The 25,733-nt window shown below is 50.3% G+C and overlaps 1 protein-coding gene across 1 annotated transcript; it reads left to right on the top strand.

Moving 5' to 3' along the window:
- The first annotated feature begins 752 nt into the window (after positions 1–752).
- LOC135534201 (uncharacterized) lies at positions 753–25,340 on the top strand. The gene is made up of 6 exons (XM_064961292.1): positions 753–883; positions 7,128–7,560; positions 7,832–8,158; positions 11,689–11,757; positions 11,923–13,695; positions 24,906–25,340. The coding sequence occupies exons 1-5, from the start codon at positions 753–755 to the stop codon at positions 12,565–12,567; spliced, it is 1,605 nt and encodes a 534-aa protein (XP_064817364.1). The 3' UTR covers positions 12,568–13,695; positions 24,906–25,340.
- Positions 25,341–25,733: the final 393 nt, after the last annotated feature.

The raw sequence follows: 25,733 nt of genomic DNA, 5'->3' as shown, positions 1-25,733 counted from the left end.
AAGGACAACAGTCAGGTGTTTTTCGGTCTTGAAGGAGAAGGACAACAGTCAGGTGTTTTCAGGTCTTGAAGGAGAAGGACAACAGTCAGGTGTTTTCAGGTCTTGAAGGACAACAGTCAGGTGTTTTTCGGTCTTGAAGGAGAAGGACAACAGTCAGGTATTTTCAGTTCTTGAAGGAGAAGGACAACAGTCAGGTGTTTTCAGGTCTTGAAGGACAAGGACAACAGTCAGGTGTTTTCAGGTCTTGAAGGAGAAGGACAACAGTCAGGTGTTTTCAGGTCTTGAAGGAGAAGGACAACAGTCAGGTGTTTTTCGGTCTTGAAGGAGAAGGACAACAGTCAGGTGTTTTCAGGTCTTGAAGGAGAAGGACAACAGTCAGGTGTTTTTCGGTCTTGAAGGAGAAGGACAACAGTCAGGTGTTTTCAGGTCTTGAAGGAGAAGGACAACAGTCAGGTGTTTTCAGGTCTTGAAGGAGAAGGACAACAGTCAGGTGTTTTTCGGTCTTGAAGGAGAAGGACAACAGTCAGGTGTTTTCAGGTCTTGAAGGAGAAGGACAACAGTCAGGTGTTTTTCGGTCTTGAAGGAGAAGGACAACAGTCAGGTGTTTTCAGGTCTTGAAGGACAAGGACAACAGTCAGGTGTTTTCAGGTCTTGGTTTTTCACACACCTGTGGTACAAACTCTCATCCGTATACCTCCCTCTTGTCCTCCCTCTCCTAGATTTATTTTGAGATGGAGTCGTCCTCGATAGCGATGGCGGTATGTCTCCATTTCCAGAAGTTCCCCTGTGCAGTTCAGAACAAGCCTCTGAAGTTCAACATGCTGGTCAAGGTTAAACATCCGGCTCAGCCGCAGCTCCCAGCCAAGAAGACACCTGTCACCAGGTAAGTGGCTACCTCAACCCTTCATTACCTGTCTGTCTGTCAATACATTACTGTGTGCATGAAAGCTATTTTATACATAAGGCTCTTTCTAAAGTGTGACAACGTTTTTAAAATGAAATAAAAGTTCAAAACATGAAGGCAAATCAATTGAATTGACATAACAGTAGCGTTGCCTGAAAAGCTCAGGTTACTTCAATTCATTTTTGCTGGACGGAGCTCATTAGAATAATACCTAGCATGCTTTGCAACTGCACATTTTTTTTGAAACATTTGGATTCTTTCTGTGAATTAAAGGGCCAAGGTGTGACATCAGGATCCACATTTCCAAATGGTTTCATTTAAATGTGATTTTCTTGCAGCTTTTTTTCTCCTTTCTTCCCCCTATTTTTATATATATTTGGCAGTTTACACGTTCGTGATTATATTTTAACTTGGGAAAACAAACGATCAAGACATACACGGACTGCAATCTTACATCCAGGAATCTTGACTTAAAAGGATACTTTTAGGATGTTGACAATGTGGCTCTTTGTCTACTTCCCCAGAGTCTGATGAACTCATAGATACCGTTTTACGAGTCTGCGTGCAGTTTAAAGGAAGTTACTAACTAGCGGTAACACAATGACTTCCAGTCTAACTTCCTTCATACTGGACCATTAAAATAGAGGTGTCGTATTAGTGTGTAGGCGACAGACAGAGGTTGGCGGTACGGACTGAAGACAATTCCCCTCACTCTTGTGGGGGTTCGTAGAGCAAAACGGAGAGCATTGTGAGTCTCACATCTTTCCATGGTGGTTTTTTTGAAAGGCCAAACCGTTCGGAAGCTACAGATGTTTTGGTGAGAATACCGATTTTCGGGATGTGTCATAGTCTGGCAAACACCGTAGCTCACACACCTTTCACAGCAGGTGTGGAAGGCCGACAATGGTGAATGTGGTGGATTGAGACACAACAATAACAGATATTTAGAGTCTGCTTGGTTGGTTGCTGTCTCTCGTCTCTCCTCCCTGTTCCCTGTTCCCTGTCACTCACTCACACTCAGTAGCCTACACACACAGCACGACCCCTGCTAGAGCGTCTCCTCTCTCACACACAGCACGACCCCTGCTAGAGCGTCTCCTCCCTCTACCTCCTCTCTCACAAACAGCACGACCCCCGCTAGAGCATCTCCTCTCTCACACATCACGACCCCTGCTAGAGCTTCTCCTCCCTCTACCTCCTCTCTCACACACATCACGACCCCTGCTAGAGCATCTCCTCTCTCACACAGCACGACCCCTGCTAGAGCGTCTCCTCCCTCTACCTCCTCTCACACACATCACGACCCCTGCTAGAGCGTCTCCACTCTCACACAGCACGACCCCTGTTAGAGCGTTATCTCTCTCTACCTCCTCTCTCACACACATCACAACCCCTGCTAGCGTCTCCTCTCTCTCTACCTCCTCTCTCTCACACATCACAACCCTGCTAGCGTCTCCTCTCTCTACCTCCTCTCTCACACATCACGACCCCTGCTAGAGTGTCTCCTCTCTCACACATCACGACCCCCGCTAAAGCGTTTCCTCTCTCTACCTCCTCTCTCACACATCACGACCCCTGCTAGAGCGTCTCCTCTCTCACACACATCACAACCCCTGCTAGCGTCTCCTCTCTCTACCTCCTCTCTCACACATCACGACCCCTGCTAGAGCGTCTCCTCTCTCACACACATCACAACCCCTGCTAGCGTCTCCTCTCTCTACCTCCTCTCTCACACACAGCACGACCCCCGCTAGAGCGTCTCCTCTCTCTACCTCCTCTCTCACACACAGCACAACCCCTGCTAGAGCGTCTCCTCTCTCTACCTCCTCTCTCACACACATCACGACCCCTGCTAGAGCGTCTCCTCTCTCACACACAGCAAGACCCCTGCTAGAGCGTCTCCTCTCTCACACAGCACGACCCCTGCTAGAGTGTCTCCTCTCTCACACACAGCACGACCCCCGCTAGAGCGTCTCCTCTCTCACACATCACGACCCCCGCTAGCGTCTCCTCTCTCACACATCACGACCCCCGCTAGCGTCTCCTCTCTCACACATCACGACCCCCGCTAGAGCCGTCTCCTCCCTCTACCTCCTCTCTCACACACCACGACCCCCGCTAGAGCGTCTCCTCCCTCTACCTCCTCTCACACACACCACGACCCCGCTAGAGCATCTCCTCTCTCACACAGCACGACCCCTGCTAGAGCGTCTCCTCTCTCACACACATCACAACCCCTGCTAGAGTGTCTCCTCTCTCACACAGCACGACCCCTGCTAGAGTGTCTCCTCTCTCACACATCACGACCCCCGCTAGAGCGTCTCCTCTCTCACACAGCACAACCCCTGCTAGAGTGTCTCCTCTCTCACACATCACGACCCCCGCTAGAGCGTCTCCTCTCTCTCACACATCACGACCCCCGCTAGAGCATCTCCTCTCTCACACAGCACGACCCCCGCTAGAGCGTCTCCTCTCTCACACATCACGACCCCCGCTAGAGTGTCTCCTCTCTCACACAGCACGACCCCCGCTAGAGCGTCTCCTCTCTCACACAGCACGACCCCTGCTAGAGCGTCTCCTCTCTCACACAGCACGACCCCCTCTAGAGCGTCTCCTCTCTCACACATCACGACCCCCGCTAGAGCGTCTCCTCTCTCACACATCACGACCCCCGTTAGAGCGTCTCCTCTCTCACACAGCACGACCCCCGCTAGAGCGTCTCCTCTCTCACACATCACGACCCCCGCTAGAGCGTCTCCTCTCTCACACGGCACGACCCCTGTTAGAGCGTCTCCTCTCTCACACAGCACGACCCCGCTAGAGCGTCTCCTCTCTCACACCACGACCCCGCTAGAGCGTCTCCTCTCTCACACACAGCAAGACCCCTGCTAGAGCGTCTCCTCTCTCACACAGCACGACCCCTGCTAGAGTGTCTCCTCTCTCACACACAGCACGACCCCCGCTAGAGCGTCTCCTCTCTCACACATCACGACCCCCGCTAGCGTCTCCTCTCTCACACATCACGACCCCCGCTAGCGTCTCCTCTCTCACACATCACGACCCCCGCTAGAGCGTCTCCTCCCTCTACCTCCTCTCTCACACACCACGACCCCCGCTAGAGCGTCTCCTCCCTCTACTTCCTCTCACACACACCACGACCCCCGCTAGAGCATCTCCTCTCTCACACAGCACGACCCCTGCTAGAGCGTCTCCTCTCTCACACACATCACAACCCCTGCTAGAGTGTCTCCTCTCTCACACAGCATGACCCCTGCTAGAGTGTCTCCTCTCTCACACATCACGACCCCGCTAGAGCGTCTCCTCTCACACAGCACAACCCCTGCTAGAGTGTCTCCTCTCTCACACATCACGACCCCCGCTAGAGCGTCTCCTCTCTCACACATCACGACCCCGCTAGAGCATCTCCTCTCTCACACAGCACGACCCCCGCTAGAGCGTCTCCTCTCTCACACATCACGACCCCGCTAGAGTGTCTCCTCTCTCACACAGCACGACCCCCGCTAGAGCGTCTCCTCTCTCACACAGCACGACCCCTGCTAGAGCGTCTCCTCTCTCACACAGCACGACCCCCTCTAGAGCGTCTCCTCTCTCACATCACGACCCCGCTAGAGCGTCTCCTCTCTCACACATCACGACCCCGTTAGAGCGTCTCCTCTCTCACACAGCACGACCCCCGCTAGAGCGTCTCCTCTCACACATCACGACCCCCGCTAGAGCGTCTCCTCTCTCACACGGCACGACCCCTGTTAGAGCGTCTCCTCTCTCACACAGCACGACCCCCGCTAGAGCGTCTCCTCTCTCACACCACGACCCCCGCTAGAGCGTCTCCTCTCTCACACATCACGACCCCCGCTAGAGCGTCTCCTCTCTCACACATCACGACCCCGCTAGAGTGTCTCCTCTCACACACATCACGACCCCCGCTAGAGCGTCTCCTCCCTCTACCTCCTCTCTCATACACAGCACGACCCCTGCTAGAGTGTCTCCTCTCTCACACACATCACGACCCCCGCTAGAGCGTCTCCTCTCTCTACCTCCTCTCTCACACATCACGACCCCCGCTAGAGCGTCTCCTCTCTCACACAGTACGACCCCCGCTAGAGTGTCTCCTCTCACACACATCACGACCCCTGCTAGAGTCTCCTCCCTCTACCTCCTCTCTCTCACACAGCACGACCCCTGCTAGAGCGTCTCCTCTCTCACACATCACGACCCCCGCTAGAGCGTCCCCTCTCTCACACACCACGACCCCTGCTAGAGTGTCTCCTCTCTCACACACACGACCCCGCTAGAGCGTCTCCTCTCTCACACATCACGACCCCTGCTAGAGTGTCTCCTCTCTCACACAGCACGACCCCCGCTAGAGCGTCTCCTCTCTCACACATCACGACCCCTGCTAGAGTGTCTCCTCTCTCACACAGCACGACCCCCGCTAGAGCGTCTCCTCTCTCACACATCACGACCCCCGCTAGAGCGTCTCCTCTCACACACCACAACCCCCGCTAGAGCGTCTCCTCTCTCACACCACAACCCCCGCTCGAGCGTCTCCTCTCTCACACCACGACCCCGCTAGAGCGTCTCCTCTCTCACAGCACGACCCCCGCTAGAGCGTCTCCTCTCTCACACCACGACCCCCGCTAGAGCGTCTCCTCTCTCACACCACGACCCCCGCTAGAGCGTCTCCTCTCTCACAGCACGACCCCGCTAGAGCGTCTCCTCTCTCACACCACGACCCCTGCTAAAGCGTCTCCTCTCTCTACCTCCTCTCTCTCACACAGCACGACCCCTTCTAGAGCGTCTCCTCTCACACACATCACGACCCCCGCTAGAGCGTTATGACTTTTGAGGTGTTTCCTTCACTCGTATTGGATCAGACTGGGTCTGGTTCCGATCAGGTCTTTATGGAGGGAGTCTAGTTGTGCTCGGGTCCGTTCGAAACGGGCCTTTTTCATAAGAAATGGAATAAATTATGCATCTCCAAGCCCCAGGTCCTCTTTGGACCCCGTGAAGTCCAACTAGGGCTCAGAGTTTTTCCTGTTCAGGGAACAACTCTCGGCCATTATGTTGCACTTGGATTTGCATGACAACGTCACTTATGGTCATGTATGTCTAATGTCTGTCGTTTATGTCTGTCTGTCATTTATGTCTGTCTGTCATTTATGTCTGTCTGTCATTTATGTCTAATGTCTTTCATTTATGTCTAATGTCTGTCATTTATGTCTAATGTCTGTCATTTATGTCTAATGTCTGTCATTTATGTCTAATGTCTGTCATTTATGTCTAATGTCTGTCATTTATGTCTAATGTCTGTCATTTATGTCTAATGTCTATCATTTATGTCTAATGTCTTTCATTTATGTCTAATGTCTGTCATTTATGTCTAATGTCTGTCATTTATGTCTAATGTCTGTCATTTATGTCTAATGTCTGTCATTTATGTCTAATGTCTGTCATTTATGTCTAATGTCTGTCATTTATGTCTAATGTCTGTCATTTATGTCTAATGTCTGTCATTTATGTCTAATGTCTATCATTTATGTCTAATGTCTTTCATTTATGTCTAATGTCTGTCATTTATGTCTAATGTCTGTCATTTATGTCTAATGTCTATCATTTATGTCTAATGTCTTTCATTTATGTCTAATGTCTTTCATTTATGTCTAATGTCTTTCATTTATGTCTAATGTCTGTCATTTATGTCTAATGTCTATCATTTATGTCTAATGTCTTTCATTTATGTCTAATGTCTGTCATTTATGTCCAATGTCTGTCATTTATGTCCAATGTCTGTCATTTATGTCTAATGTCTTTCGTCTATGTCTAATGTCTTTCATTTATGTCCAATGTCTGTCATTTATGTCTAATGTCTTTCATTTATGTCCAATGTCTGTCATTTATGTCCAATGTCTTTCATTTATGTCCAATGTCTGTCATTTATGTCTAATGTCTGTCATTTATGTCTAATGTCTTTCATTTATGTCTAATGTCTGTCATTTATGTCTAATGTCTGTCATTTATGTCTAATGTCTGTCATTTATGTCTAATGTCTGTCATTTATGTCTAATGTCTTTCATTTATGTCTAATGTCTGTCATTTATGTCTAATGTCTGTCATTTATGTCTAATGTCTGTCATTTATGTCTAATGTCTATCATTTATGTCTAATGTCTGTCATTTATGTCTAATGTCTTTCATTTCATCAGCAGAGCCAAGAAGAAGACGGTCCAAGGCAAGAAGCCTGTCGCTAAAGGAGTGGCAACACCAGGTAAATCTGTTCCTACCACCACCTCTGCCACACAGCCAGTGGTTACCCAACACCCGCGAGATGGCGGAAGCGCCGTCCAGTCCAGTGACACCGTAGCGAAAGACTCCGACGCGACCGCCGCGGAACCCAGTCCAGTCGTCATGGACCTGATGACGACCAACGACGACCAAAGCCAAACCGCTGCCAAACCGGATGGCGAGAATGGAGAAACCATAGCAACCGCTACCGTTCACGCTGCCACCGTTGCTGGTTCTGCACCGGTAACATCAGCCTCTGTCCCCGTAGCTCGCCCAGTGTCTGTAAAAGGTGAAGACAAACTGTTCAACTTCAGTCCGGTAACTCAGGAGATCCTGAAGGCCCTGGAGGCAGCAGTGCACCAACACCGCCTGGGGAGACAAGCCGAGGAACAAAGACAGGACCAGGAGAGAAGGACAAGCCTCCATCTGACAAGAAGAGCTCTGTAGCTGGAGAGAAGGGGGAGACCAAGACCCCGGCTGGAGGACTAAACCAGGCCCCAACTCAACCAGAGAAGAAGACTGGAGAGAAGACAGCGACACAGACTCAACGAGATGAGAGAAGTAGACCTGCGCTTTCTCTGAAGAAAAACAAGCTACAACCTGAGAAGTCACAGACCGATAAAAGCCTCCAACCAAACCAGCGAAGAAGACCACAACACAGACGGAAGGTGCAAAGAAACCACCTTCAGGCTCTGGACAACCAAAGAAGAATCAGGGGAAGACACAAGTCTATGGAGGAAGAGGCAGGCGCAGGGACCATTCTTCCCCAGAAAAGAGAGACTCTTCCAGGCATAGAAGCAGCCGGGCGGCCTCCGAGGAGGAGGAGCAGGGTCCTCCGACGTCGAGACACGGCGACTCCTCTCGCTCTTCTTCTGGCTCCTGCAGGAGCAACAGACAGGACGGCAGTCCCGCCAAGAAGAAGGGGAGGAAAGAGGAGGAGGAGAGGAGCAAGGTAAGAAAGGAGGTAGGGGGCAGACAGGACAGGAGCCAGGGAGAGAGACAGGGGGGTAGGGGGGGGCAGACAGGACAGGAGCCAGGGAGAGGGACAGGGGGGTAGGGGGGCAGACAGGACAGGAGCCAGGGAGAGAGACAGGGGGTAGGGGGGCAGACAGGTCGGGAGCCAGGGACAGAGACAGGGGGGTGGGGGGGGGCAGACAGGACAGGACAGGAGCCAGGAAGAGAGACAGGGGGGTAAGGGGGGGCAGACAGGTCGGGAGCCAGGGACAGAGACAGGGGGTAGGGGGGCAGACAGGACGGGAGCCAGGGACAGAGACAGGGGGGTAGGGGGGGGCAGACAGGTCGGGAGCCAGGGAGAGAGACAGGGGGCAGACAGGACAGGGGCCAGGGACAGAGACAGGGGGTAGCGGGGGGGGCAGACAGGACAGGAGCAAGGGGGGGGGGGCAGACAGGACGGGAGCCAGGGAGAGAGACGGGGGTAGGGGGGGGGGACAGACAGGACAGGAGCCAGGGAGAGAGACAGGGGGTGGGGGGGGACAGACAGGACAGGAGCCAGGGAGAGAGACAGGGGGGTAGGGGGGACAGACAGGTCGGGAGCCAGGGAGAGAGACGGGGGTAGGGGGGACAGACAGGACAGGAGACAGGGACAGAGACAGGGGGTAGGGGGGGGGGGGCAGACAGGACAGGAGCCAGGGGGAGAGACAGGGGGTAGGGGGGGCAGACAGGACGGGAGCCAGGGACAGAGACAGGGGGGTAGGGGGGCAGACAGGACGGGAGCCAGGGACAGAGACAAGGGGGTAGGGGGGGCAGACAGGTCGGGAGCCAGGGAGAGAGACAGGGGGCAGACAGGACAGGGGCCAGGGACAGAGACAGGGGGTAGGGGGGGGCAGACAGGACAGGAGCAAGGGGGGGGGGGGGCAGACAGGACGGGAGCCAGGGAGAGAGACAGGGGGTAGGGGGGGGGGACAGACAGGACAGGAGCCAGGGAGAGAGACAGGGGGTGGGGGGGGACAGACAGGACGGGAGCCAGGGACAGAGACAGGGGGTAGGGGGGGGCAGACAGGACAGGAGCCAGGGAGAGAGACAGGGGGGTAGGGGGGGACAGACAGGTCGGGAGCCAGGGAGAGAGACGGGGGTAGGGGGGACAGACAGGACAGGAGACAGGGACAGAGACAGGGGGTAGGGGGGCAGACAGGACAGGAGCCAGGGGGAGAGACAGGGGGGTAGGGGGGACAGACAGGACGGGAGCCAGGGACAGAGACGGGGGTAGGGGGGGCAGACAGGACAGGAGCCAGGGACAGAGACAGGGGGTAGGGGGGGGCAGACAGGACAGGAGCCAGGGAGAGAGACAGGGGGTAGGGGGGGCAGACAGGTCAGGAGCCAGGGACAGAGACAGGGGGTAGGGGGGGGCAGACAGGACAGGAGCCAGGGAGAGAGACAGGGGGTAGGGGGGGGGGCAGACAGGACAGGAGCCAGGAGAGAGACAGGGGGTAGGGGGGGGGGCAGACAGGACAGGAGCCAGGGAGAGAGACAGGGGGTAGGGGGGGCAGACAGGACAGGAGCCAGGGAGAGAGACAGGGGGTAGGGGGGCAGACAGGACAGGAGCCAGGGAGAGAGACAGGGGGTAGGGGGGGCAGACAGGACAGGAGCCAGGGAGAGAGACAGGGGGGTAGGGGGGGCAGACAGGACAGGAGCCAGGGAGAGAGACAGGGGGTAGGGGGGGCAGACAGGACAGGAGCCAGGGAGAGAGACAGGGGGTAGGGTGGGGGGGGGCAGACAGGACAGGAGCCAGGGAGAGAGACAGGGGGTAGGGGGGGGGGCAGACAGGTCGGGAGCCAGGGAGAGAGACAGGGGGGTAGGGGGGGCAGACAGGTCGGGAGCCAGGGAGAGAGACAGGGGGGTAGGGGGGGGGGCAGACAGGTCGGGAGCCAGTGAGAGAGACAGGGGGGTAGGGGGGGGCAGACAGGTCGGGAGCCAGGGAGAGAGACAGGGGGGGGGGGGGGGGCAGACAGGTCGGGAGCCAGTGAGAGAGACAGGGGTGTAGGGGGGTAGGGGGGGCAGACAGGTCGGGAGCCAGGGAGAGAGACAGGGGGGTAGGGGGGACAGACAGGACAGGAGCCAGGGAGAGAGACAGGGGGGTAGGGGGGCAGACAGGTCGGGAGCCAGTGAGAGAGACAGGCGGGTAGGGGGGGGTAGGGGGGGGCAGACAGGTCGGGAGCCAGGGAGAGAGACAGGGGGTAGGGGGGGGGGGGACAGACAGGACAGGAGCCAGGGAGAGAGACAGGGGGTAGGGGGGGGGGACAGACAGGACAGGAGCCAGGGAGATAGACAGGGGGGTAGGGGGGGGCAGACAGGACAGGAGCCAGGGAGAAAGACAGGGGGGTAGGGGGGGCAGACAGGACAGGAGCCAGGCAGAGAGACAGGGGGTAGGGGGGGGCAGACAGGACAGGAGCCAGGGAGAGAGACAGGGGGTAGGGGGGGCAGACAGGACAGGAGCCAGGGAGAGAGACAGGGGGTAGGGGGGGGCAGACAGGTCGGGAGCCAGGGAGAGAGACAGGGGGTAGGGGGGGGGACAGACAGGTCGGGAGCCAGGGAGAGAGACAGGGGGCAGGGGGGGGACAGACAGGACAGGAGCCAGGGAGAGAGACAGGGGGTAGGGGGGGGGGCAGACAGGACAGGAGCCAGGGAGAGAGACAGGGGGTAGGGGGGGGCAGACAGGACAGGAGCCAGGGAGAGAGACAGGGGGTGGGGGGGGGGGGCAGACAGGACAGGACAGGAGCCAGGGAGAGAGACAGGGGGTAGGGGGGCAGACAGGTCGGGAGCCAGGGAGAGAGACAGGGGGTAGGGGGGCAGACATGTCGGGAGCCAGGGAGAGAGACAGGGGGGTAGGGGGGGCAGACAGGTCGGGAGCCAGGGAGAGAGACAGGGGGTAGGGGGGGGCAGACAGGTCGGGAGCCAGGGAGAGAGACAGGGGGTAGGGGGGGGCAGACAGGTCGGGAGCCAGGGAGAGAGACAGGGGGTAGGGGGGGGACAGACAGGACAGGAGCCAGGGAGAGAGACAGGGGGTAGGGGGGAGACAGACAGGAGCCAGGGAGAGAGACAGGGGGTAGGGGGGACAGACAGGACAGGAGCCAGGGAGAGAGACAGGGGGTAGGGGGGGCAGACAGGACAGGAGCCAGGGAGAGAGACGGGGGTAGGGGGGGGGGCAGACAGGACAGGAGCCAGGGAGAGAGACAGGGGGGTAGGGGGGGGACAGACAGGACAGGAGCCAGGGAGAGAGACAGGGGGTAGGGGGGGCAGACAGGACAGGAGCCAGGGAGAGAGACAGGGGGTAGGGGGGCAGACAGGACAGGAGCCAGGGAGAGAGACAGGGGGTAGGGGGGGACAGACAGGACAGGAGCCAGGGAGAGAGACAGGGGGGTAGGGGGGACAGACAGGACAGGAGCCAGGAGAGAGACAGGGGGTAGACAGGACAGAACTAGCCAGTCTTCTAGGAGTGATTTCATGTTTCCGTTTGTCCCACAGGGCCACCGTAGTAGAACTAGCCAGTCTTCTAGGAGTGAGTCTAGAGATCAGGAGGCAGCAGAGAGCAAGGTGAGCATCAGATTTATAAAAACACACCATTCAAATATTAATGTACAGAATCCAAACGCTTACAATCTTACATTCATCTGATTCAAAGTACAGCACTTCTGTTGAACTTCCTGAAAATGGATTGATTGATTAATTCCATGGATTCATCCTCCTCTCATACCACAGGGTTTTGGCTACGTGGTGGATGAGTTCACTTCCGACGTCAACCATTTAAGTCATTTTAACCCTAGTGACGCCAACCCAATCGACCTGGACCAGTTCAACATGGATGAGTTTGTCACCGTGGACGAGGTGGAAGGGGATGAGGCGGACAACGCCAACCCACCAGAATCATCATCTTCATCACCCAACCCACCAGAGCCATCAACTTCATCACCCAACCCACCAGAGCCATCAACTTCATCACCCAATACCCAAGATGGCACCTATGGAAGGTCGGAACGATCATCCAAACGCAAGAGGGGTACCCCTGATACCCCAATTTCTACTATGAAGTCAAGCCAGGAGAAAGAGAGACCCCTCTCCAAAAGCACTCCCACCCCATCCTCTTCTACCTCTACCCCCCCTGGACAGAAGACTCCACGACAAGCCGCAACGGCCAAAAGAACGCAGGTGGCAAAACCTCAACCACCTACCACCTCCGGACGCAAGACCAGGTCGTCAGCCGCAGCTGCTGTTGTCGCGACGGAAGCCGCAGAAACCCGAGAAACTGTCACTGACGATGACCCCGCAGTCGGGATGGAAGCGGAGCCTCTTCCCGTGGAGCTTCTGTCTCAGCCAATGGGGAAGCAGCCGCTGCTCAGTTGGTAGAGGAAGTAGTGGTCACAAAGGGAAGTGACATGGAGGGTATGTTATCGTCATCCGACCACAAGGTGTCAGTGTTGGGCACGGCATTGCCGGCGAACAAGGAAACAGACAGTGCTGGGTCAGAGATTGATATGGAGACTAAAGCTGAACAACCTCCAGAGGTAGACGGGAGCGAGGGGAAGGCCCAGGCTAAAAAAGGAGACTCGATTCTGGGTAGCAAGGCTCAGAATGAAGGCTGCACACTGGAGCTTGGCTTGACTGATCCGTCTTCCACAGCCAAGGAGCAAGACCGTCATACAACCCTAGAACTACAAGGGCTTGAGACGGTGTCGGGTCACCAAGTGCCCCAATCACTTGTTGACAAAGTGCCCAAAGAAAATGTGGGCTTACAGATACCCAACAAAACCGTGGTGCCTGCAGCCTCTGAATCTACGGGTTCCCAGGAGCTCCAAACTACTCTAGAGGAACACCAAGACGAAGAAGAATCTGCTTTCCACATCCTGGACTCTGTAGAGGATCAGGTGACTATGACAGAAGCTCTGGAAAACCACTCTCCTGAATCTAAGGGTACCTCAAAACAACAGAAAGCGAGTTACAAAAAGGTTAAGTGTCATATTCAAAAGAAGGATGGCAAGAAGGTAGTACAAACCCCTGAGAAGATACAGACCCCCCCGTGGAGTCGGAGAGGGGTGAGGGAGGTACCCACAAAAAGACTAACCGTGTCACCTTGGACGAGGTGAGTGAGGAAGAGGAGAGTTACCCTGACGACGCTGCCGAAGAGGAAGAGCTAATGAAGAAACAGAAACTGGCGAAGGAGAAACGGCAAGAGAGAGAATGGGAGAAGGAGAGGAGTACAAAGCGGGTGAGGAGCAGAGAGAAGGAGCAGGAATGGAAGAGGGGAGGTTCAGTGTGGATACGGAATGGTTGGTGACTCTGGATGAGATCGGAGGAGATGGGGATGAGAGAGGAGAGGAGGGTGCGAGGGATCAGGAGAGTGGAATAAATGAGGCAGACCTTCATGAGTTGGTCACTCTGGATGAGATCGTTGGCGAGGAAGGAGGGGAGGGTCCTAGCCCAGAGCCACACCCATTCAGGCAGGAGGGCGAATCAGGAGACTCCTTCAACACAGAGGTCAGGAAACATCTACTGCTTTTTGTCTTTGCTTGTATCTTGATTTCTCTCACAAACTCACTCTCTCTCACGCATGTGCATTTGTATTTATTATGGATCCCAATTAGCTGCTGCCTTCCTTCGGCCCAGCAAATTGTAAAATTTTAAAAACATTACAATACCTTCATTACAGAACTCACAACACAGTGTGTGACCTCAGGCCCGTACTCCACTACCACATATCTACAACACATAACATGGATTATTGTGTGTGTGTCTGTGTTGCTTTACAGTCCCCCCTGTTCCCTAAGGTGTGTATTTTTATGTTTATTTTTCAAATCTGATTCTACTGTTTGCATCAGTTACCTGATGTGGAATAGAGTTCCATGTAGTCATGGCTCTATGTAGTTCTGTGGAATAGAGTTCCATGTAGTCATGGCTCTATGTAGTACTGTGGAATAGAGTTCCATGTAGTCATGGCTCTATGTAGTACTGTGGAATAGAGTTCCATGTAGTCATGGCTCTATGTAGTACTGTGGAATAGAGTTCCATGTAGTCGTGACTCTATGTAGTACTGTGGAATAGAGTTCCATGTAGTCATGGCTCTATGTAGAACTGTGGAATAGAGTTCCATGTAGTCGTGGCTCTATGTAGTACTGTGGAATAGAGTTCCATGTAGTCATGGCTCTATGTAGTACTGTGGAATAGAGTTCCATGTAGTCATGGCTCTATGTAGTACTGTGGAATAGAGTTCCATGTAGTCATGGCTCTATGTAGTACTGTGGAATAGAGTTCCATGTAGTCGTGACTCTATGTAGTACTGTGGAATAGAGTTCCATGTAGTCATGGCTCTATGTAGAACTGTGGAATAGAGTTCCATGTAGTCGTGGCTCTATGTAGTACTGTGGAATAGAGTTCCATGTAGTCATGGCTCTATGTAGTACTGTGGAATAGAGTTCCATGTAGTCATGGCTCTATGTAGTACTGTGGAATAGAGTTCCATGTGGTCATGGCTCTATGTAGGACTGTGGAACAGAGTTCCATGTAGTCATGGCTCTATGTGGTACTGTGGAATAGAGTTCCATGTAGTCATGGCTCTATGTAGTACTGTGGAACAGAGTTCCATGTAGTCATGGCTCTATGTGGTACTGTGGAATAGAGTTCCATGTAGTCATGGCTCTATGTATTACTGTGGAATAGAGTTCCATGTAGTCATGGCTCTATGTAGTGCTGTGGAATAGAGTTCCATGTGGTCATGGCTCTATGTAGGACTGTGGAACAGAGTTCCATGTAGTCATGGCTCTATGTAGTACTGTGGAATAGAGTTCCATGTAGTCGTGGCTCTATGTAGTACTGTGGAATAGAGTTCCATGTAGTCGTGGCTCTATGTAGTACTGTGGAATAGAGTTCCATGTAGTCGTGGCTCTATGTAGTACTGTGGAATAGAGTTCCATGTAGTCATGGCTCTATGTAGTACTGTGGAATAGAGTTCCATGTAGTCATGGCTCTATGTAGTACTGTGGAATAGAGTTCCATGTAGTCATGGCTCTATGTAGTACTGTGGAATAGAGTTCCATGTAGTCATGGCTCTATGTAGTACTGTGGAATAGAGTTCCATGTAGTCATGGCTCTATGTAGTACTGTGGAATAGAGTTCCATGTAGTCATGGCTCTATGTAGTACTGTGGAATAGAGTTCCATGTAGTCATGGCTCTATGTAGTACTGTGGAATAGAGTTCCATGTAGTCATGGCTCTATGTAGTACTGTGGAATAGAGTTCCATGTAGTCATGGCTCTATGTGGTACTGTGGAATAGAGTTCCATGTAGTCATGGCTCTATGTGGTACTGTGGAATAGAGTTCCATGTAGTCATGGCTCTATGTAGTACTGTGGAATAGAGTTCCATGTTGTCATGGCTCTATGTAGTACTGTGGAATAGAGTTCCATGTAGTCGTGGCTCTATGTAGTACTGTGGAATAGAGTTCCATGTAGTCGTGGCTCTATGTAGTACTGTGGAATAGAGTTCCATGTAGTCGTGGCTCTATGTAGTACTGTGGAATAGAGTTCCATGTAGTCGTGGCTCTATGTAGTACTGTGGAATAGAGTTCCATGTAGTCGTGGCTCTATGTAGTACTGTGGAATAGAGTTCCATGTAGTCGTGGCTCTATGTAGAACTGTGGAATAGAGTTCCATGTAGTCGTGGCTCTATGTAGAACTGTGGAATAGAGTTCCATGTAGTCGTGGCTCTATGTAGTACTGTGGAATAGAGTTCCATGTAGTCGTGGCTCTATGTAGTACTGTGGAATAGAGTTCCATGTGGTCGTGGCTCTATGTAGTACTGTGGAATAGAGTTCCATGTGGTCGTGGCTCTATGTAGTACTGTGGAATAGAGTTCCATGTGGTCGTGGCTCTATGTAGTACTGTGGAATAGAGTTCCATGTAGTCGTGGCTCTATGTAGTACTGTGGAATAGAGTTCCATGTAGTCGTGGCTCTATGTAGTACTGTGGAATAGAGTTCCATGTAGTCGTGGCTCTATGTAGTACTGTGGAATAGAGTTCCATGTAGTCGTGGCTCTATGTAGTACTGTGGAATAGAGTTCCATGTAGTCATGGCTATATGTAGTACTGTGGAATAGAGTTCCATGTAGTCATGGCTCTATGTAGTACTGTGGAATAGAGTTCCATGTAGTCATGGCTCTATGTAATACTGTGGAATAGAGTTCCATGTAGTCATGGCTCTATGTAGTACTGTGGAATAGAGTTCCATGTAGTCATGGCTCTATGTAGTACTGTGGAAAAGAGTTCCATGTAGTCATGGCTCTATGTAGTACTGTGGAATAGAGTTCCATGTAGTCATGGCTCTATGTAGTACTGTGGAATAGAGTTCCATGTAGTCATGGCTCTATGTAGTACTGTGGAATAGAGTTCCATGTAGTCATGGCTCTATGTAGTACTGTGGAATAGAGTTCCATGTAGTCATGGCTCTATGTAGTACTGTGGAATAGAGTTCCATGTAGTCATGGCTCTATGTAGTACTGTGGAATAGAGTTCCATGTAGTCATGGCTCTATGTAGTACTGTGGAATAGAGTTCCATGTAGTCATGGCTCTATGTAGTACTGTGGAATAGAGTTCCATGTAGTCATGGCTCTATGTAGTACTGTGGAATAGAGTTCCATGTAGTCATGGCTCTATGTAGTACTGTGGAATAGAGTTCCATGTGGTCATGGCTCTATGTAGTACTGTGGAATAGAGTTCCATGTGGTCATGGCTCTATGTAGGACTGTGGAACAGAGTTCCATGTAGTCATGGCTCTATGTGGTACTGTGGAATAGAGTTCCATGTAGTCATGGCTCTATGTAGTACTGTGGAACAGAGTTCCATGTAGTCATGGCTCTATGTGGTACTGTGGAATAGAGTTCCATGTAGTCATGGCTCTATGTGGTACTGTGGAATAGAGTTCCATGTAGTCATGGCTCTATGTAGTACTGTGGAATAGAGTTCCATGTAGTCATGGCTCTATGTAGTACTGTGGAATAGAGTTCCATGTAGTCATGGCTCTATATAGTACTGTGGAATAGAGTTCCATGTAGTCGTGGCTCTATGTAGTACTGTGGAATAGAGTTCCATGTAGTCGTGGCTCTATGTAGTACTGTGGAATAGAGTTCCATGTAGTCGTGGCTCTATGTAGTACTGTGGAATAGAGTTCCATGTAGTCATGGCTCTATGTAGTACTGTGGAATAGAGTTCCATGTAGTCGTGGCTCTATGTAGTACTGTGGAATAGAGTTCCATGTAGTCGTGGCTCTATGTAGTACTGTGGAATAGAGTTCCATGTAGTCGTGGCTCTATGTAGTACTGTGGAATAGAGTTCCATGTAGTCGTGGCTCTATGTAGAACTGTGGAATAGAGTTCCATGTGGTCGTGGCTCTATGTAGAACTGTGGAATAGAGTTCCATGTGGTCGTGGCTCTATGTAGTACTGTGGAATAGAGTTCCATGTGGTCGTGGCTCTATGTAGTACTGTGGAATAGAGTTCCATGTGGTCGTGGCTCTATGTAGTACTGTGGAATAGAGTTCCATGTGGTCGTGGCTCTATGTAGTACTGTGGAATAGAGTTCCATGTAGTCGTGGCTCTATGTAGTACTGTGGAATAGAGTTCCATGTAGTCGTGGCTCTATGTAGTACTGTGGAATAGAGTTCCATGTAGTCGTGGCTCTATGTAGTACTGTGGAATAGAGTTCCATGTAGTCCTGGCTCTATTTAGTACTGTGGAATAGAGTTCCATGTAGTCATGGCTATATGTAGTACTGTGGAATAGAGTTCCATGTAGTCATGGCTCTATGTAGTACTGTGGAATAGAGTTCCATGTAGTCATGGCTCTATGTAGTACTGTGGAATAGAGTTCCATGTAGTCATGGCTCTATGTAGTACTGTGGAAAAGAGTTCCATGTAGTCATGGCTCTATGTAGTACTGTGGAATAGAGTTCCATGTAGTCATGGCTCTATGTAGTACTGTGGAATAGAGTTCCATGTAGTCATGGCTCTATGTAGTACTGTGGAATAGAGTTCCATGTAGTCATGGCTCTATGTGGTACTGTGGAATAGAGTTCCATGTAGTCATGGCTCTATGTATTACTGTGGAATAGAGTTCCATGTAGTCATGGCTCTATGTAGTACTGTGGAATAGAGTTCCATGTAGTCATGGCTCTATGTAGTACTGTGGAATAGAGTTCCATGTAGTCATGGCTCTATGTAGTACTGTGGAATAGAGTTCCATGTAGTCATGGCTCTATATAGTACTGTGGAATAGAGTTCCATGTAGTCATGGCTCTATGTAGTACTGTGGAATAGAGTTCCATGTAGTCATGGCTCTATGTAGTACTGTGGAATAGAGTTCCATGTGGTCATGGCTCTATGTAGGACTGTGGAACAGAGTTCCATGTAGTCATGGCTCTATGTATTACTGTGGAATAGAGTTCCATGTAGTCATGGCTCTATGTAGTACTGTGGAACAGAGTTCCATGTAGTCATGGCTCTATGTAGTACTGTGGAATAGAGTTCCATGTTGTCGTGGCTCTATGTAGTACTGTGGAATAGAGTTCCATGTAGTCGTGGCTCTATGTAGTACTGTGGAATAGAGTTCCATGTAGTCGTGGCTCTATGTAGTACTGTGGAATAGAGTTCCATGTAGTCGTGGCTCTATGTAGTACTGTGGAATAGAGTTCCATGTAGTCGTGGCTCTATGTAGTACTGTGGAATAGAGTTCCATGTAGTCGTGGCTCTATGTAGTACTGTGGAATAGAGTTCCATGTAGTCGTGGCTCTATGTAGAACTGTGGAATAGAGTTCCATGTAGTCGTGGGTCTATGTAGAACTGTGGAATAGAGTTCCATGTGGTCGTGGCTCTATGTAGTACTGTGGAATAGAGTTCCATGTGGTCGTGGCTCTATGTAGTACTGTGGAATAGAGTTCCATGTGGTCGTGGCTCTATGTAGTACTGTGGAATAGAGTTCCATGTGGTCGTGGCTCTATGTAGTACTGTGGAATAGAGTTCCATGTAGTCGTGGCTCTATGTAGTACTGTGGAATAGAGTTCCATGTAGTCGTGGCTCTATGTAGTACTGTGGAATAGAGTTCCATGTAGTCGTGGCTCTATGTAGTACTGTGGAATAGAGTTCCATGTAGTCGTGGCTCTATGTAGTACTGTGGAATAGAGTTCCATGTAGTCGTGGCTCTATGTAGTACTGTGGAATAGAGTTCCATGTGGTCGTGGCTATATGTAGTACTGTGGAATAGAGTTCCATGTAGTCATGGCTCTATGTAGTACTGTGGAATAGAGTTCCATGTAGTCATGGCTCTATGTAGTACTGTGGAATAGAGTTCCATGTAGTCATGGCTCTATGTAGTACTGTGGAAAAGAGTTCCATGTAGTCATGGCTCTATGTAGTACTGTGGAATAGAGTTCCATGTAGTCATGGCTCTATGTAGTACTGTGGAATAGAGTTCCATGTAGTCATGGCTCTATGTAGTACTGTGGAATAGAGTTCCATGTAGTCATGGCTCTATGTGGTACTGTGGAATAGAGTTCCATGTAGTCATGGCTCTATGTATTACTGTGGAATAGAGTTCCATGTAGTCATGGCTCTATGTAGTACTGTGGAATAGAGTTCCATGTAGTCATGGCTCTATGTAGTACTGTGGAATAGAGTTCCATGTAGTCATGGCTCTATGTCGTACTGTGGAATAGAGTTCCATGTAGTCATGGCTCTATGTAGTACTGTGGAATAGAGTTCCATGTAGTCATGGCTCTATGTAGGACTGTGGAATAGAGTTCCATGTAGTCGTGACTCTATGTAGTACTGTGGAATAGAGTTCCATGTAGTCGTGGCTCTATGTAGTACTGTGGAATAGAGTTCCATGTAGTCGTGTCTATGTAGTACTGTGGAATAGAGTTCCATGTAGTCGTGACTCTATGTAGTACCGTGGAATAGAGTTCCATGTAGTCGTGGCTCTATGTAGTACCGTGGAATAGAGTTCCATGTAGTCGTGGCTCTATGTAGGACTGTGGAATAGAGTTCCATGTAGTCGTGGCTCTATGCAGTACTGTGGAATAGAGTTCCATGTAGTCATGGTTCTATGTAGTACTGTGGAATAGAGTTCCATGTAGTCGTGGCTCTATGCAGTACTGTGGAATAGAGTTCCATGTAGTCATGGTTCTATGTAGTACTGTGGAATAGAGTTCCATGTAGTCATGGCTCTATGTAGGACTGTGGAATAGAGTTCCATGTAGTCGTGGCTCTATGTAGTACTGTGGAATAGAGTTCCATGTTGTCGTGGCTCTATGTGGTACTGTGCGCCTCCCATTGTCTGTTCTGGACTTGGGGACTGTGAAGAGACCTTTGGTGGCATGTCTTGTGGGGTAGTCATGGGTGTCTAAGTGCTAGTTGTTTAAACAGACAGCTCAGTGTTTTCAACATGTCAATACCTCTCACAAATACAACTAGGGATGAAATCTATCTCTCCTCTACTTTGAGCCAGGAGAGTTGGACGTGCATATTATTCATCTTTGCGCTCTGTGTACATCCAAGGCCCAGCCGTGCTGCCATGTTCTGAGCCAATTGCAATTTTCTTAAGTCCCTCTTTGTGGCACCTGACCACACGACTGAACAGTAGTCAAGGTGTGACAAAACTAGAGCCTGTAGGACCTGCCTTGTTGATAGTGTTGTTAAGAAGGTAGAAACTAGGGCCTGTAGGACCTGCCTTGTTGATAGTGTTGTTAAGAAGCTAGAAGCTAGGGCCTGTAGGACCTGCCTTGTTGATAGTGTTGTTAAGAAGGTAGAAACTAGGGCCTGTAGGACCTGCCTTGTTGATAGTGTTGTTAAGAAGGTAGAAATCAGGGCCTGTAGGAACTGCCTTGTTGATTGTGTTGTTAAGAAGGTAGAAACTAGGGCCTGTAGGACCTGCCTTGTTGATAGTGTTGTTAAGAAGGTAGAAACTAGGGCCTGTAGGACCTGCCTTGTTGATAGTGTTGTTAAGAAGGTAGAAACTAGGGCCTGTAGGACCTGCCTTATTGATTGTGTTGTTAAGAAGGTAGAAACTAGGGCCTGTAGGACCTGCCTTGTTGATAGTGTTGTTAAGAAGGTAGAAACTAGGGCCTGTAGGACCTGCCTTGTTGATAGTGTTGTTAAGAAGGTAGAAACTAGGGCCTGTAGGACCTGCCTTGTTGATAGTGTTGTTAAGAAGGTAGAAACTAGGGCCTGTAGGACCTGCCTTGTTGATAGTGTTGTTAAGAAGCTAGAAGCTAGGGCCTGTAGGACCTGCCTTGTTGATAGTGTTGTTAAGAAGGTAGAAACTAGGGCCTGTAGGACCTGCCTTGTTGATAGTGTTGTTAAGAAGGTAGAAATCAGGGCCTGTAGGAACTGCCTTGTTGATTGTGTTGTTAAGAAGGTAGAAACTAGGGCCTGTAGGACCTGCCTTGTTGATTGTGTTGTTAAGAAGGTAGAAACTAGGGCCTGTAGGACCTGCCTTGTTGATAGTGTTGTTAAGAAGGTAGAAACTAGGGCCTGTAGGACCTGCCTTGTTGATAGTGTTGTTAAGAAGGTAGAAACTATGGCCTGTAGGACCTGCCTTGTTGATTGTGTTGTTAAGAAGGTAGAAACTAGGCCTGTAGGACCTGCCTTGTTGATAGTGTTGTTAAGAAGGTAGAAACTAGGGCCTGTAGGACCTGCCTTGTTGATAGTGTTGTTAAGAAGGTAGAAACTAGGGCCTGTAGGACCTGCCTTGTTGATAGTGTTGTTAAGAAGGTAGAAACTAGGGCCTGTAGGACCTGCCTTGTTGATAGTGTTGTTAAGAAGCTAGAAGCTAGGGCCTGTAGGACCTGCCTTGTTGATAGTGTTGTTAAGAAGGTAGAAACTAGGGCCTGTAGGACCTGCCTTGTTGATAGTGTTGTTAAGAAGGTAGAAATCAGGGCCTGTAGGAACTGCCTTGTTGATTGTGTTGTTAAGAAGGTAGAAACTAGGGCCTGTAGGACCTGCCTTGTTGATTGTGTTGTTAAGAAGGTAGAAACTAGGGCCTGTAGGACCTGCCTTGTTGATAGTGTTGTTAAGAAGGTAGAAACTAGGGCCTGTAGGACCTGCCTTGTTGATAGTGTTGTTAAGAAGGTAGAAACTATGGCCTGTAGGACCTGCCTTGTTGATAGTGTTGTTAAGAAGGTAGAAACTAGGGCCTGTAGGACCTGCCTTGTTGATTGTGTTGTTAAGAAGGTAGAAACTAGGGCCTGTAGGACCTGCCTTGTTGATAGTGTTGTTAAGAAGGTAGAAACTAGGGCCTGTAGGACCTGCCTTGTTGATAGTGTTGTTAAGAAGGTAGAAACTAGGGCCTGTAGGACCTGCCTTGTTGATTGTGTTGTTAAGAAGGTAGAAACTAGGGCCTGTAGGACCTGCCTTGTTGATTGTGTTGTTAAGAAGGTAGAAACTAGGGCCTGTAGGACCTGCCTTGTTGATAGTGTTGTTAAGAAGGTAGAAACTAGGGCCTGTAGGACCTGCCTTGTTGATTGTGTTGTTAAGAAGGTAGAAACTAGGGCCTGTAGGACCTGCCTTGTTGATTGTGTTGTTAAGAAGGTAGAAACTAGGGCCTGTAGGACCTGCCTTATTGATTGTGTTGTTAAGAAGGTAGAAACTAGGGCCTGTAGGACCTGCCTTGTTGATTGTGTTGTTAAGAAGGTAGAAACTAGCGCCTGTAGGACCTGCCTTGTTGATAGTGTTGTTAAGAAGGTAGAAACTAGGGCCTGTAGGACCTGCCTTGTTGATAGTGAAGTTAAGAAGGCAGAGCAGCACTTTATCATGGACAGACTTCTCCCATCTTATCAATATGTTTTGACCATGACAGTTTACATTCTAGTGTTACTACAAGCAGTTTAGTCACCTCAACTTGCTCAATTTCCACATGATTCATTACAAGATTTAGTTGAGGTTTAGGGTTTAGTGGATGATTTGTTCCAAATATAATGCTTTTAGTTGTAGAAATATTTTAGGCTAACTTATTCCTTTCAACCCATTCTACTAACTTATTCCTTGCCACCCACTCTGAAACTAACTGCAGAGCTCTTTGTTAAGTGTTGCAGTCTTTTCAGTCACTGTGGTAGCTGACGTGAGTCACACGCATACATAGACACTCTGGCTTTACTGTACAGAAACCCAGCCTCAAACTGCTATCAGCAAGCAATGCAGGTGTAGAAGCACAGTGGCTTGGAGAAACTCCCTAGAAAGGCTGGAACCTAGGAAGAAACCTAGAGAGGAACCAGGCTCTGAGGGGTGGCCCGTCCTCTTCTGGCTTTGTCGGGTGGAGATTATAACAGAACATGACCAAGATGTTCGAACGTTCATAGATGACCTGCAGGGTCAAACAATAATAATCACAGTGGTTGATAGACAACAATCATTTTTTCACCTCTTCCACACTCACTGTACAGAATTAAAAAATGATCATTCTTGTCTTTCATAATTTGGTCAGATATACTTGGATGTGTAGTGTCAGCGTTTGTTTTCTGTGGCATGTCTTCCCGAAATGTGCTAATCTTGCAACTGAAAAATCATTGAAGTAGTTGGCAAGTCGGTTTTGAAATGAATGAGCCATTTGATTCATTGAAAGAAGGAGCAGAATTTGCTTATTTTCCTAAAGTGTTTTTTACTATCATTCTTTGTCATTTATCTTCGTTTCATAGTGTAGTTTCTTCTTGTTTTTATTCAGTTTAGTCTCGTGATTTGTCAACTTGCAGTTCGTTTGCCAATCGGTTGTGCAGCCAGACTTATTTGCCATCTCTTTGCCTCATCCCTCTCAACCAAACCCTTTTTAAATTCCTCATCAGTTCACAAGGATAAATGTTTTTACAGCCATTTTCTTAATGGGTGCTTATTAGTAACTGGGGTAAGTAGTTTCATTAATGTGTCCAGGGCAGCGTCTGGTCATTACACACCACAGACCAGCAGCGTCTGGTTGCTCCTCATTACACACCACAGACCAGCAGCGTCTGGTTGCTCCTCATTACACACCACAGACCAGTAGCGTCTGGTTGCTCCTCATTACACACCACAGACCAGCAGCGTCTGGTTGCTCCTCATTACACACCACAGACCAGCAGCGTCTGGTTGCTCCTCATTACACACCACAGACCAGCAGCATCTGGTTGCTCCTCATTACACACCACAGACCAGCAGCGTCTGGTTGCTCCTCATTACACACCACAGACCAGCTGCGTCTGGTTGCTCCTCATTACACACCACAGACCAGCAGCGTCTGGTTGCTCCTCATTACACACCACAGACCAGCAGCGTCTGGTTGCTCCTCATTACACACCACAGACCAGCAGCGTCTGGTTGCTCCTCATTACACACCACAGACCAGCAGCGTCTGGTTGCTCCTCATTACTCACCACAGACCAGCAGCGTCTGGTTGCTCCTCATTACACACCACAGACCAGCAGAGTCTGGTTGCTCCTCATTACACACCACAGACCAGCAGCGTCTGGTTGCTCCTCATTACACACCACAGACCAGCAGCGTCTGGTTGCTCCTCATTACACACCACAGACCAGCAGCGTCTGGTTGCTCCTCATTACACACCACAGACCAGCAAAAATGATTTGCATCATCAACATAGGAATCACTACAAGACGTATGACCTCTTCTACATTGTATGAGACAGGCACATGACATATTTTCATCTCTGTCCTGTCAGACTATGGTGACCCTGGATGAGACTGGAAGTGATCATGAGATGGAGGAAGTGCAGCCCAAGAAGTCTCCAGAACCAGCCCAGAACACAGGTACAGGTATCTGTCAGATCAGAACCAGCCCAGACCCGGCACGCTGACAACACAGGTACAGCTATCTGTTAGATCAGAACCAGCCCAGACCCGGTACACTGACAACACAGGTACAGGTATCTGTTAGATCAGAACCAGCCCAGACCCGGTACACTGACAACACAGGTACAGGTATCTGTTAGATCAGAACCAGCCCAGACCCGGTACACTGACAACACAGGTACAGGTATCTGTTAGATCAGAACCAGCCCAGACCCGGCACGCTGACAACACAGGTACAGCTATCTGTTAGATCAGAACCAGCCCAGACCCGGCACGCTGACAACACAGGTACAGGTATCTGTTAGATCAGAACCAGCCCAGACCCGGCACGCTGACAACACAGGTACAGGTATCTGTTAGATCAGAACCAGCCCAGACCCGCACGCTGACAACACAGGTACAGGTATCTGTTAGATCAGAACCAGCCCAGACCCGCACGCTGACAACACAGGTACAGGTATCTGTTAGATCAGAACCAGCCCAGACCCGGCACGCTGACAACACAGGTACAGCTATCTGTTAGATCAGAACCAGCCCAGACCCGGCACGCTGACAACACAGGTACAGGTATCTGTTAGATCAGAACCAGCCCAGACCCGGTACACTGACAACACAGGTACAGGTATCTGTCAGATCAGAACCAGCCCAGACCCGGTACACTGACAACACAGGTACAGGTATCTGTTAGATCAGAACCA

Source organism: Oncorhynchus masou, unplaced genomic scaffold (assembly GCF_036934945.1).
Source record: "Oncorhynchus masou masou isolate Uvic2021 unplaced genomic scaffold, UVic_Omas_1.1 unplaced_scaffold_3125, whole genome shotgun sequence".
Classification (NCBI taxonomy): domain Eukaryota; kingdom Metazoa; phylum Chordata; class Actinopteri; order Salmoniformes; family Salmonidae; genus Oncorhynchus; species Oncorhynchus masou.
This window is presented reverse-complemented; position numbering and strand designations above follow the sequence as displayed.

Bases quoted from the DNA above. Each gene is read 5' to 3' on its own strand.
- LOC135534201 (XM_064961292.1), top strand. From the start codon at position 753: ATGGCGGTATGTCTCCATTTCCAGAAGTTCCCCTGTGCAGTTCAGAAC. The intron at 884-7,127 runs GTAAGTGGCTAC...TCATTTCATCAG, and splicing joins AAGAAGACACCTGTCACCAG to CAGAGCCAAGAAGAAGACGG. The intron at 7,561-7,831 runs GTGCACCAACAC...GACCGATAAAAG, and splicing joins TGAAGGCCCTGGAGGCAGCA to CCTCCAACCAAACCAGCGAA.